At 42.7% G+C, this 14,647-nt stretch overlaps 1 protein-coding gene across 1 annotated transcript in view; it reads left to right on the plus strand.

The window, feature by feature from the left end:
* Positions 1-10,054: 10,054 nt before the first annotated feature.
* The window catches only part of ASH1L (ASH1 like histone lysine methyltransferase), a gene marked incomplete at both ends in the record, with an annotated part of 55,580 nt that continues 50,987 nt past the window's right edge, over positions 10,055-14,647 (plus strand). The window contains one exon of the mRNA XM_082011502.1: positions 10,055-10,477. Coding sequence (XP_081867628.1) covers positions 10,055-10,477 — 423 coding nt within the window. The remainder of the gene's footprint in view (positions 10,478-14,647) is intronic.

A 14,647-nucleotide genomic window follows, 5' to 3' on the forward strand; every position in this document is an offset into this window, starting at 1 on the left:
GTAAAGAAAGTAGGGATGGGAAAGCTGTTTTCCCAAACACAACTATTAAAATTAAGGAGTGACAAGAACCTGAAAGTTTCTGTTTATTTTGGACACCTTCAACATTGTGACAGAATTCTTGAATGACTACTTTAACACAAGTTGTAAGGGCTCTTCTCTAGGGTTTGTCTATCTGTGGGAGAGGAGCTTTCGCAGAAGAGTAGATTAAAACCGTGGCCACTTCACTGACTTGTGCCTAGATCAAGTTAAAGAACTGTCCAACTCAGGATACTGTTCCATTATAGAAGAAATACTTGTCTGCTTGTGGTCTTTAGGAAAGGATTTACAGATTGGAATATAATTTGCTCATAAAAATTATGCAAAGAACCCTGAAAGTTATATTTGCAGACACCACTAAGTAATCCTAACCTGTCACCTCTCCAGACTAAATTAAAAACAAATTTCTGGTTGCTCGCTGTCTGTGTATTTACTACCGGCTTCAGGAACCTGAAGCTAAGTGCCAGAAACACAGGACTAGAAGACAGAAACAACTTTGAGCTAACCAGAGCATTACCGTCTTTGGACGACCGGTGTTTGCATGCCCACTGCTGCTTCAGGGACCTATTCCTCCATTCCTTCTCCCAGTTTCCCCTCCCATATGCTCTCCACCGTACCCCATTATTCACCCTTTTTCCAGACGTGCATAGGGCTGAGATATCAGAGAGGCATACAGTACATAATGCGACCTGATCTAGGAATGGTGGCCATTAGAGAAAACCGGGAAAGCTCAAGTTCTGCTCGTAAAGCCTGTGAAGGGGAACTAAAAGCAACCAGTAGCTCTTCCCTCCCTGTCTCCCGGCAGGCCAGAGGCTGCTTCCCTTGCCCCCCGCCGCTGCTCTGCCCCTTCCTCCCGCAGCCGGGCTGCTGGATCACGCCCCGATTGCCGCCCCCAGCGTCCCCACGCGTTGCCGCACCGCGCGGGCCCGACCTCCACACGGCTGCCGCCCGAGCGGCCGCTGCAGAAGCGGAGCCGCCGCCGCCGCGCCTCGGAGACGGACCCTGCGGCCGGCAGCCGCCGCCAAACAGGCGGCCGAACTGCCGGCGCCGTGCGAGCCCCCGGACCGGTGCCGCGCGCCCCGGCACTCACCCTGGTAGCGGGCCCGCCCCGCTGACAGGAGGCACCGCGCGAGAGGCCGAGGATGACGCAAGGACGCTACGGAGGCCGCGCAGGGACAAGGGGCGCGGGGAGGAACGGCGCGAGTCCCGCCCACAGCTGGGCTAACGGCACCCTCTCTCGGTGGGGGCGGGGCTAGCCCGGAGGGGTGTGGCCGGGCGGGGGCGGGGCCGGGCGCTCGCTCGCGGTGGAGCAGGAGCCGCCGCCATTTTGGTTTCGCTGCCTCGGCTCGGAGCAGGGCCGAAGCGGCGGCCGGTCGGTCCGGGTCCCGCCCTGGCCCCGTCCGCGCGGGCGGCCGGGAAGATGCGGCGCGGAGGAACCCGTCCTTGGCCCCGGCCGTGTTGTCGCTGACACGGTGAGGAGCGGGCGGCGGGCGGGGACTGGGACCGCCTCAGGCCCGGAGCCCGGGGGGAGGGGAACCTGGCTGGGGAGCCGCCGCGGGGGCCGCCCCGCCCCGCACCGGCGCCGAGACGCGCGCTGCTCCGCATCCCCGCCGCGCCGCCTTGGGCCCCGCTCGCGGGCGCGGGGCATCCCCGGCGGCGGGGCTTGCTGGGGCGGCGGCGGGGGATCCCCAGCGGTGGCCGCGGCGGCGGGCGTGCGCGGGGGCCTTGGCAGGCCCCGCGCCCAAAGTGGAACGGGGGAACCCGGCAGGGCCCTTGCGTGAAGCGGGGCGGGGGATCACTGACAGCCGGGCCCGTGCCGGGAGGGGGCGGGGGATCCCTGACAGCCGGGCCCGCGCCGGGGCGGGAGGCAGGGAATCCCCGCCAGGGCGGCCCGGGGCGGCCCGGTGGGGTCCCGGTGACAGGAGCGGTGCCTGCACGGAGGTCGTGTGCCGGCGGGACGCCCGAAGCCGGGCCTGTACCCTGCGGGCGTGGAGAGCGCCTGACAGCCGCGCTCATGCGTTATGTCGGGCCCCGCGGGAGCGGGGGGGCGGGATATCACCTGACAGCTGGCCCGGTGCCGCGCGGAGGGGCAGGGGGGGCTCGGGTCACCCCTGGCAGCGGCCCCGGGGGAGTCCCTCGCAGGCCAGGTGCCCGTGTCGGGTTTCAGGAAGTTTCCTGGTGATGAGGTCTAGGCGCAAGTCTCTGCATCCGCGAAACTTTAATTTTTCTGTAGGGCAGGGATGGTAGGAAGAGTGTGGTCCTTCCCTGATGTGGGAAGGCGGTGGTGCAGGGGGAGCTGGGGTTGCTGAGGTGATGGAGGGGGTGGTCTCTCTGGCTGATGGTTTGTTTTTTGCTTTTTGGGATATTGGCTACTTTAGGTCAGTCGGTGGCTTGTAGACTTTTCTGCTTGCAGTCCTCCTCCCCAAAGTTGTACTTCTGAAATATTACTTTTAATGGATTTTTAACCCTATTTTAGATTTATGATGTGTAATTTGTGATTTGATGGTTGAGCCTAATGTGCCTTAGCCTTACCCATCTCTCAGATCAGAAGCCAAAATGTGTTGCTGTCCTTTCCTTTCTATTAGATAGTCTCCTGACTTTCTAACTTCTGTTTTTCACCCTTGGTTTGTGGTTCCTTCACCCTGTTAATTACCTAGCAGAGAACTAGAAGCTACTTGGAATGTGGGTTTCCATCAGATGGCCCCAGGACACGCATTCACTCTCCTGGTAGTTGTGTGTTGTCAGGAGCCGGTAAGGGAAACTTGAGATAGTGGATTCTTACACTGCCTTTGTAGTCTTGTTAGGAGAGCTTTGGGGAGCAGGGACTGCAGGATGGATGTGTGGTAAAAATCTGTGACTTTACTTTCATACATTTAAATCTATGGAGTTTTAATTTTTAAGAGCAGTGTACCTTTTTTGCATCTTCTGTTGTTTATTTTGATTGTCTTTTTTGCGTTAGTGTAGATTGCATCTGCAAAGGCAATGTTTTCCAAGAACGTGGGCGTTTGTGGGTTTTTTGGGGTGAATCTTGAAACGTTTCACGTGGTCATCCTTGAATACCTTGAGACCATCCCTGGTGCTTCTGCCACTGTATGAGTGGGGAAGTTCTAGCAGCTGCTTGAACATATGGGTAAAGATGGGCTCTAAAATCATCATCTGTCTGCCTACTTGAGTTCTTAAGAAGCATCCTTACTTGAAAATGAAAGCTTCAATAGCTTTTCTAAACTGTATAAGATGGATTTTTTTTTTGTTGTTTTGAGGGAGTCTAAGGACATCTTGGTTTTAAAGACAAAATTATTGCAACTTCTTTTTGGACTTTAGTTACATTTGATTGCTACAAGCAGTCAACAGTCATCTAAAAAGCATTAATGTTTGAATGATAATGAACAGTAAAATAATTCGAGTCATAATTTACAAAAAGAAGCAGCTTGTTTTCAGAAGTTTAATCTGTCCTTCAGGATACAAAAAATGGTTTAAACACTTGGTGCAAGAGACAGGCTTATTGATATAAATTATAATGCTGTTGTCACAAGAGGAAAATGGAAATAGCACATACAATTACTGAATCACAGTTATTTTTAAATAGATATTGTTGTCAAATGGATTGTTGACTTTTAAAAAAATTTATTTGTGCTGCCATTGGCAAGAGGTCGACTTTTGCCATTGTGGTTACATTTCTTCCACTCCAGTGAGGTCATGTGATTCATCTCACAGCTTTCAAAAGGAAAAAAAAAAATCTGATATGCAGATCTAATGTGATTATTCTGTGAAAGTAAAATCTGTATTTGTTCCTAATTTTCTGTATCGCAGCATTACCTGTTGTGCAGCGTGGCTCACATGATGTGTATGGCCATCCTAGCACTGCTGTATTTCTGGCATAACCAAAGGCACATTGTGTCAGGAATTAAAGATGAAATACTGGTTTACTATGTCCCTTAGATTACTTTGTTCAGAAGAATCTGTTTTATTTGTTCAGAAAAATCTGTTGAAATGACAGACTTCTCAGGAAGTTCCTGAATCACAAATTTAGAGACTGGGAGAATATTTTAGTGGAATCATACATTGGGGTTTTTTATACTTTCCCTAGGCAAATGGTATTGGCTAATGTTGGGACTAACAGCATAAAGCTAAATGAACCTTTGGTCCGATCAAATATGGGTTTTGTTATGCAGTGTTTAGCAATTTCCTATTAATTTGCATACGAAGAGTGAAACAACAAAATTATCAGGCAAGTCAAAATTCAACCTCATGTTTCCAGACTTTTCAGTTAAGGTACCATATCAGAAGAAGTAAGGTTAAGATATCAGAAGAAACATTATATCTGCTTAGAAAGTTTTCTTCCCCCAGAGCATACTTGCAGTGTCATCATGTATCCCCTCTGTTTTTTCCTACAAAATAAGTGTCCTGCTACTATTTGCTCTCTCAACACCTGGCCCATACTGTCTTTGCCACATACGCTTCTGTAGAATATTATTCTTGACAAGACAGGTACTCTGTAATTTTATGGCTGTCAAAACCCACATCTAGCAAATTCTATTTGTACAATATTGTATTTGTCACTTCATATAACACAAGCAGTAACTTTATTTCTGACAAGTGTCTCCATCTCTAAACATTCAAAAAATACTCACACAGGTAATCCATTGAACTTCTATTTCAGTGACCTCCAGTGGTTCGTGTTGCTACTTAGGGTAAGTGATGTGGAGAAACATGGTGGGGTTTTTAAGACACATTTTATTATCATTTTGAGAAAGCTGCTACGCTCAGAAGTTCTGTCTGCTGTAGCAGAAGAAAGAAGACAAGCAATATGAGAAGTGATTGTGGGAGGCTATAAAGTTACGAGTAATATTCTGGGATTTCAGACACTCGACTGAATTTTTTTCATGTCCCCTGGAACTGAGGCAATGGAAAGAACCAAAAGGAAAGCACTCACCTTCCAAATATAAAATCACAGTATGTTTTCATCAACAAAAGCAGCAGCAGAAGAAATGAAGAGTAAATTGGACAGAGGAAAAAAAAAATCTCACTTAATATTGCTAAGGCGGTGAGGGGGGAAACACATCTAGGAGCTAAGAGTAGAAGTCAACCCTTAGTATTTTTTTTTCTGGAAAAACAGGGGATCAGAAGAACAGAAATCTTAGCAGATGATGGGCAAAAAGGGCATTGGATGTGTCAACAGGGGAATGAGAGTGAATAATAGGTATTAAAATTGTATATGGGATTACAAAAATCATTAACAAACACCATTTACTTCTAGGTATCACATGTCAAAATGGATGTTAGAATGCTTCCTAGTTAATCTTTTTGAGGAAGAACAATTACAGGAGGAATTTGAGTTCTACAGAATTTGCTGGATGAGAGACCGGAAGTTTGATATGTTTTGCTTCTTTGAGAGATGGTTAGGACAGGTCTTGATCATAATTTGTAAGGTCGTGTAGAGACTTGATACTAGATGGTTCTTAATCTAGCAAAATTTATTTTAGCCTAAGATCCCATGTATAATAGTTGTTGCAAAATGTGAATTAGGTCTTGGAATGGCGTTCCCAGGAAAATGGCAGGGTTTTTAATCAAAAAAAAGGCTTTAAATAAAAAATGTTGGTTGCCTTGGAAAGACCTGCTGTGGGTCTGCAAAATGTGAGTAGTGCGAGTGGAGTTGCTGAGCGGTTTTTGGCCTGGTCTAGAATGCTATGCTGCTTGATTATAGTGGTACTTTCTAGTCTTAGAAGTTATGAAGCAGTGTGCTTAAATGACAGTGTGCAAGCTTAGAAAACACTTAATTGTGGGCATGGGCAACCAGGCTTCACTGCTTTAATGTCCCATTAATCTTACTGGGCACACCAGGCTTTTCTTGTAAAGGTCCTTGTAGTAGAAACATGCAAAGATCTCTTTTAGGGATCAGTACCATCAAAGCAAGTACTTTGCAAGCCTGTAGTCCATTTTTCTGACCTGAAGAAGCTCATACTATAGTTAAAAACAAGAGTTGCAAATTAACGGAACAAATGTGGAAAGGAAAGACACAGATACGTACCTTATGGGTACTGTGTCCAGCTCTGGAGCAGCACAGGAAGGACATGGACCTGTTGGAGAGGGTCCAAAGGAGGCCACAAAAATGATCAGAGGGATGGAACAGCTCTCCTGTCAGGACAGGCTGAGAGAGCTGGGGTTGTTCAGCCTGGAGAAGAGAAGGCTCCAGGGAGACCTTACTGCAGCCGGCCAGGACTTAAAGGGGGCTTTTAAGAAAGACGGGGACAGACTTTTTGGCAGGGCCTGTTGCAACAGGACAGGGGGTAATGGTTTTAAATGAAAAGAGGGTAGATTCAGGCTAGATATAAGGAAGAAATTTTTTACAAAGAGGGTGGTGAACCACTGGCCCAGGTTGCCCAGAGAGGTGGTAGATGCCCCGTCCCTGGAAACTTTTCAGGTCAGGTTGGACTGGGCTCTGAGCAACCTGATCTAGTGGAAGATGCCCCTGTTCACTGCAGGGCGGGTGGACTAGATGACCTTGAAAGGTACCTTCCATCCCAAACTATTCTATGATTGTATGATTCTTGCACCACAGGTAATATGATAGTTTTAGGTCTTGAAAGTACCAAATTGTTGGACTTTTCAGGGGAAAATCATGCAAGCTTTTATAGCTGCCTCTGAACGATGGCTGTCATCATTTGGCTGCTCGTTTGCATTGACATCCACAAGGAGATCTTAAGGCATGATCTGCAAGAGGAATGGTACAGATCCTGTTGAATGGTGCAAGCTGGGCATACAAAGTCTGAAGAGGAGCACTGAGAAAGCAATGGTGTTCCTTAAAAAAAAGGAGAGAAAAAAGGAGAAAAGACCATATAATGCTTGTCACTGGTGAAACAGCAAGCACTAAGGAACAGGAACAAGTGAAGAACCAAGGTATAGTTATGCACGCCTTGAAGACGATGACAGGAATCTTGAACTTGATGAGGTAGGGAAGAAGAAGCATTCTTGGGATTCAAAGAGATGAGATCTAATCGGTTCACGGTTATGAAGATGATCAAATTGGCAGACACACTTTCTGTGAATTAGAGTGGGGTAATTGGAGAGACAGAGAGAAGATTACAGTGATGGAGACAAAATGATGATTAGGTCCAGGTTTAGCATTTTTGTTGTCTGTATAGAGAGGACTTAATGGGTAAGTAAAATGGCCTGCAATGTGTTTGAGAGCCATCAATTTTGTGACTTTGTTTCTAGGATAGTTACTGATTCTCTGTTATCACAGAATAAGATTATAGCGCAGTTCTTTAATTCTCAATGTGCACTTTGTCTTGGTCTTGCAGTTTCTAAGGTCAGTGGATGAGAGTAATTACTTGCTATTAAGTAAATATGGAGCCAAATACAACAGTATAGATGATGCTGTTTCAATTTAGTTTGGTTTCAGGTTTTAAGCTTATTAATTAATTTTAATTGTAAGAAAATTACTGAAGTGTTGTAGCTGTTAACTGGACCATAGTCACTAAAGAAGGAAACATTTGTGTGAACGTAGATTTGAGAGTTGCATGATGGCCTGTAGGATTCTCTCCTTTTCTTGAACTTGAATAATAAAAATTCGTGCATTAGCTTAGAAATATTTTGCTGCTGGCCAGTTTTCCTTTGTGCACTGGCATGTAGGAGAAAGCCCGTTTTCGGTGACATGGTGTAGCCTAATGGACTGATCATTGGGCCTTGAACTATCACTGACTTGCTTGCTAGCCCCTTGTGTTACACTGCCCTACCTATTTTTTCCAGCTGTAAAATGGAGATTTTATCTGATTACCTCTGGTCTTCTGACTAACGATAGTGTGTTTGATTTTTCAGGATGTTCTTAGTTGAAGTCATAACTGCAGTTAGAAATCCCTTACACCGTGCACAGAACATGTGAAAATAAGTTTGTCTTCTCTGAGAACATAGCCAATGAAGCCTAGCTTTCTAATGATTTGCATTTTTTGTTCTCAGCAGCATTTCTTCTGTCCCCACTAATCCTGGCATCTGACTTCCGACCTGTGTCCACTGCAGTTGCCTTAGTCCTCTCCCAGTATTGCCTTTCACATTCCTTATCCTTCCCCTTTTTATACAGTGCTTGTGTTTACTGAGGCACTTCAAAATACCACCTCCTCACTGCTGTTTTTCCAATTACTGTCTGGACAAGAGGCATATGGCTTCGGGACCTGCCATGTGCTGAGGGGATTGAGTATGCATGTTCTGGCCTGCCAGGAGGCCAAATGTCATAAGTAATTGCTGAGCTCATTGAAACCTCTTTGAAACCATTGACACTCATTTTGAAATTCACTGAAACCATTGAAATCTTTCCATAGCATTCCTTACAATTTAGCCTTAATAATTGTGCAGAAGATAAGAACAGAAAATCATACTGATTTAGTTCCTGTGATGCTTTTTTCAGTACGTTGATTTTTTTTTCAGACCTGCTTCTGACATACTTCATTTTCAAAAATGATTAAGATATTAAGATGATTTAAATTATAAAGATATTTAAACACTTTCTGCTTAGAATGCCCCTAAGCCAGGTATGTCCACATGGATTGTTCTGTTTTGGCTCCTGGAACTTCAGAAAGGAGAACTTCTTGCCCGAGCTGCTGTTAAGGCTAAGTAGGGTTTGATCTGGAGTGGTTCGGTGTGCCATACCTACAGGGTAGATGGGCATGAGGATGATATGTTGCCATAGCAGTGTCAAAAAGACCTGATACTTTTTCAGTACACTACAAGGATTTTGTATGTCCTTGTGGCTGTCACATTGCACCAGGAGTTCCTGTTTATCCTATGCAGAGAGTTCTTTCGCGGGTTGCTGATTTTCAAGTCCACAGTTCTGTAAACATTACTTGTGTCCTTTCTCTTACATCATACTCTAAATATCTGACCATGTTGAAACGCATGTCTAGCTTCTCCTTTGTAACCTGGGATTTGTCCTCTTTGTTAGCTACCCATGTACCACATTTGTATCTTCTGCAGATTCTTTCTGTGATGATTTTTGTTGTTTCCATGGATAAAAATATAATGGGGTGCACCAATTTTGTTTGTTCGTTGGGGGAAACAGCAGCTTATGGCTCTGTGGTGGTCTGTGTGCAAGTACGGGAGGCCGTGCTGGCACACTGTACAAGTAGTCTGCCAGCCAAGGATTTGAAACCCTTGCATTAACAGGTTGATTCAAATCAACTTTTGCTTTAGTTCTTAGGGCAGTTAAGATGAAAAAGTTCCCTCTAATATCTTATGATAAATAGGTTATTTGTGTAGACATAACAGTGTCTGTGATGGTAGAAGTGTGGACTTTTCTGTTCCCATGCTCCAGGAAGTACAAATCAGTGTGTGAATGTATTTGGTGGGGTTGTTTGATGTTTGTTTGTTTCCTGTTCTCCCATCCTTTCTTCCTGAAGTGTGGAAAGCCCTCAACTAAAAAGCAGATTTTGTGGCATCTTTGGAAATGAGTGCATACTTGGGTTAAACTCAACTTTCCTAGTGGCTCAGATTATTAAAATTGGATTGACTCTGGGTTTTGGATGCTTTATTGTAGGTGCATCATTCCTTAGATGCAACTGTCTCAGTGGGTCCAGACTGAGAGTGGCGGTACTAGGAGTAGCTGGGCTCTGCTTTTAAATAAGAAAAGTTATTTTGATGATCAATATTAAAAGCCTTAATCATCATTTGAAATGTCCTGTGGATGAACTGGAAATTCTATTATAATAGTCACATATTTTTGATTTTCACCTATCACCTAAAAGTGGTTTTACAGATAAGATGTATTTTTGTACCAGGTTACAGGAAGGGTTGGTGTTTTGAAACATCAACTGCATAACTGTGCTTGGCTGAGATATGATTGTTTTCTTTCTAATTGTTTTTAATATTCATTTAATTTCTGCTAGAAAATTGACATTTACTTCTGTCTTTCTTTTTCTTCTTCAGAGTAAAAGATGCTGGCTGCCAGTAGTAGAACAGATATTATTCTGTGGAACATATCTCTGTAAATCTTCCCTAAAATTACCCGAAGGCATATATTCCACCTGTGATGGACCCTCGGAATACTGCTATGTTAGGCTTGGGTTCTGATTCTGAAGGGTTTTCTGGGAAAAGCCCCTCTGTAGTAAACATTGGCACGTTGGTGGGAAAAGGAGAAGTAGAGCTAGAAAGTTGCACCAGGGAAGACGACGACAGTAAGAAGAAGAATCGTGAGGGGAACAGTACTGAGAATGGGAAGAATGAGGCTCTGACTGATGCACAGCAACAGTTTTCAGTGAAAGAAACAAACTTTTCAGAGGGAAACTTGAAACTGAAGATAGGTCTTCAAGCAAAGCGGACGAAAAAGCCTCCCAAGAATCTTGAGAATTATGTGTGCCGGCCTGCTATAAAAACCAGCATCAAGCAACCAAGAAGGACACTGAAGAGTGGGAAGATGACAGATGAGAAGAATGAGCACTGTCCTTCAAAACAAGTGAGTACCGTGTTTATTAAGTGTTTTGCAAGTCATCGTAAATTTAAACTGTATTTAAAAGTTTCTGGCATCTCTGCATGATCATGTTCTACTGTTTTTCCGTGTAACCTCTGATACTGAAGATTCTGAAGTTAGAAATGGTTTGATTTCATTTCCATTGATGGGAAAAATGCTTTTGCTCTTTCATAGCTTGCCAACATTGTTTTTTTAACAGTAGTGAAAGATAATTCCCATGTTAACTTGAAGTGAACGTCATAGGTAAATTTCTGAAAAATAATAGTGTAATTTTTAATCTTTTGTTTAGAAGAAAGTGGGGGGTCTTGTCTATTTAAATGTGACTGTGTATTTGCTGTGCTTGTCTCTAGCATTTGGATTTTTTTTTCTTATCTGTTAGAACCACGGTTTTTGCTGTTGTCTTAACTGACACTCTGCAATGAACATGTCAAGCAGTCTCTGAAAAATAAAAAATACTTTTCCAGATGTGTTAGAAAACAGCCCAGTGATAAACTGCATATAAATGCAGTGGCATGAGAGATGTGCCAGGTATTTTCCAAATGTAAGGAGATAGCCCTGCCTTGAGGATGTCTTGCTTTTATGATCTGCATGATGTAACAAGCAAAAGCAGCAATAACAGATAGGGAAAATAGGATAAATGGCAGGAATTATAAATGTAGGTGCACAGATGCTAAATTTTAGAAGTGTTTTGTTAAAGCATGCTTTTTTTTCCCCCAATATACATAAAAGTTTTGCTGACTAATAAAATATTAGAATATACCCTCTGTAATATCTCTCCTTTTAGTACATACCTACTGATTTAAACTGAAGTTTTTCCCTACACTCCTGTTTTTCTTGCACCTGTGTGTGATTCCTTATGAGTGCATGTTTATCTCCCAGTTTCCTTGCGCATTCCTTATGTAGCCTTGTACAACTTTGCAACGCCACGCAATTCAGCAAGAGAATTCAGGTCCCTGGAAGTTAGAGTCCTTCCTTTGCAGGTATTGGCTGTTCCTGGAACTCCTGTTTCAAAGGCTCCCAAGGCTGAAGGTTTTTCATTTCTCTAGCCTGTGTCCTATTCATAAGACTACTTGCATAAATCTGTTCTGGCATGTCTCATAAGGTAGACCCTACCCAAAGGGAAGAAAAATTCCGTTATCTTAACTTTTTTCTTTCCCCTGGCATACCCAGACTTAAGTTTTCCTTGAGGAAGAGGATCTTCATGGAGGAATAATAAATTATGCCCTGAAAGAACAAGTGTGCTGTATGTTATCTGTAATGACTAAAATAACTTTTTCCAGACTCTACCATGCAACTGTATTGGTCTTTTTTTTTCTCCATTATAAACAGAAAGAGATTTTTCATCAGCCTATCAAACAAGAAATTCTCAAGTCATGCATTACATAACTTAAAACTTTGTCTATGCCCTTTATTTTACATTCCTCCATTTCAGAACAAGCTTATTATTTCTAATGATTATTTCTAATTATTTCTCTAACTTCATAAAAAATTTTGGAAGACTAGATCACAATTTGTCATTATACTGAGGACTTTTTTTTTAAACAAGACTATATTGTGGTGAGTTGAGCATTGGACCAATCTGGAATATCCAGTCATTGATCTCTCTTGATGTCTGAATTGAGGTACTTGCAACTGGAAATCTCTTTCTAGCAAAGAGAGCCATTAAGTATGGAAACTTTCCCATTGCATCAAGAGATCGTGCCCTGGGAAATTTTACGAGGAAGAAGAATAAGTATTTAAACTCAGATGGTGTAACCATTAATTCTTCATCCTTGACATCTTTGTTTATATAGTAGGTTTTTCTTAAAGAGATCCATTGTATTTCAATTGAAAATGAGAAAGTTGCGAAACAAATATTACTGATATTATTAAATATTATGGATGTTATATATTATATCATTGATACCGTATCACTTTTTACTTCCAGCTATTTTAAGTGGAGTTACTTCTGCTCCTGGTCTGGTGAACAACCTAAATGTGTAGTGTAGAGAAGTGCAAATCTGTTGCATTAAATTTGCATTACTTAAAATAGTTTCAAATCCCTGACTAACGATAATTCACTTTAGATACTCTGCTGTCTCTCTCAAATTGAGATTAAATGGTTTTCAAGTTGTTTAACTCTCTATGTTCCCTTCTGCCATTCTGGCACTTTGGATTGTTAGAATTGTTAGAAATTGTTAGACAGTTTACAGCATCCTACTGATTTCCAGCAAGAGTAATTAAAAAGTGTCTTTCTAGAAACAAATGGTAAACATGCTTTAAAACCATCGCATGTTCCCCATATGATACTTGAGGGTTTTTTTTCGTCATTGCCATGAAATAAAGCAAGTCTTAGCATGAAATTACACTTTAGAGTCTAATATGTTTGTATTACTTATGTGCACCAGCACACAACCCCAGTGGGTGCAAGGGGCATTCAGGGTGGATTAGTATTATGAGCGGCTGAGGGAACTGGGGGTGTATAGTCTGGAGAAGAGGAGGCTGAGGGGAGACCTTATCACTCTCTACAACTACATGAAAGGGGGTTGTGGTGAGGTGGGTGTTGGTCTCTTTTCTCAAGTAACCAGTGATAGGACGAGAGGAAATGGCCTCAAATTGCACTAGGGGAGGTTTAGATTGGATATTAGGAAAAATTTCTTCACTGAGAGGGTGGTCAGGCATTAGCACAGGCTGTCCAGGGAGGTGGTGGAGTCACCATCACTGGAAGTGTTCACAAAAGTGCAGACGTGGCGCTTTGGGATATGGCTTAGTGGGCATGGAGGTGTTGGATTGACAGTCGGACTTGATGATCTTAGAGGTCTTTTCCAACTTTAATGATGCTGTGATTCTATGAATACTTTGAGCTGTGAAACTGAACTCTCTGTACTCTTAAAGGAGGAATAAAGAATTTGAATGGAACTTTAGCACTTGCGGTATACCCAGTTAACCACTAAGACACAAAGAGAAGTAGGGGAAATCTCCTGGGAATATCAGTGTGAAAATTAAAATAGTGGAATACTTTGCACTCCCATCTATGACAGCTATGCTTCTTCTTCAAGCTTACTGCTGAAAGGACTCTTAAAATGTGGGCAGCACCTTCAGTTTTATTAGAGGGTTTATCTCCATTTTGAAAGATGTGTGGGTTAGGTGAAGTGGACAAATTGTTAATATACAATTTGTCCTCCAGAAATGTGTAGACAAAAAAGCTAATTGTCTGCTGAAGAGAAAATCATAGAACTTAGAGACCTGGAAGACTAAGATTCCAAGGTGTTAAGAGAAACAAAATTAGACGTTACTGTAATAGGAAGACAGTATTCAATTTGCTTTTTGACACTGACTATGAAATTTGGATTTATTTCTATCAGAAAAGTGTCCTGTGACAGATAGACATTACTGTATGGCTAGTGTGCCTTTGCTAAGCCTGAAAACCTGAGCCTTAGACATAAATATATATTTTGCTTCGGTTAGTTTTAGCACAAAAGCTGTATGAATGGTGTCCCCATGCATGCAAGGTAAATGTAGCCAATGACATAGCAAAGTTGCATTACTAAAGTTCTAGAAAACAGGAGAGCAAGAAGTGATTGTAACAGCCTGCTGTAATTCTAAAATAGACATGGTAAAACAGTGAAGCAAGTTGGAACATGCCCTTTTGCTCCATCTCCTTATTTCTTTGTAAAACTGCTGAGTGCAGTATTCTGTAGTTCTTTCTATTGCCCTTGGTTATGTAGGGAAACTCTACAGGAAAATTTGCTGATGAAATCGCAGCCACTAACTGAAAATTTTCGAGCAAAAAAGTAACAAAGCTAAAGAAGTGTTTTGATTTCTTTTCTTTTTGAGTAGCTCAAGAGTATTTTCTGCAGGATCTGGGACATAAGTTTTTGCCTTAGACTACTTACACAAAGTAATTTTTTTCCTGGTAGTTAGCTAAAACTTGCTGTTAGAAAAGACTAAAAAGACTTGGTGGTGAAAAATAAACTGCAAACACACTTTCACTCATTATTTGGGGAACTTTTGTAGAATATATTGATGCCCCAACCACACAAGGAATTTCGGTGATTCTTCAGAATGCTTATTTGAATTACAGCCTGTGCATTGGCCAGGAGTCCAACAGCTAAAGTAATAATGGGTAAATCTCTGTGTGTGTGTCTATATGTACATCTAAAAATCCTTATTGCT

The sequence above is a fragment of the Phaethon aethereus genome (assembly GCF_964289735.1).
Source record: "Phaethon aethereus genome assembly, chromosome: 28".
Classification (NCBI taxonomy): domain Eukaryota; kingdom Metazoa; phylum Chordata; class Aves; order Phaethontiformes; family Phaethontidae; genus Phaethon; species Phaethon aethereus.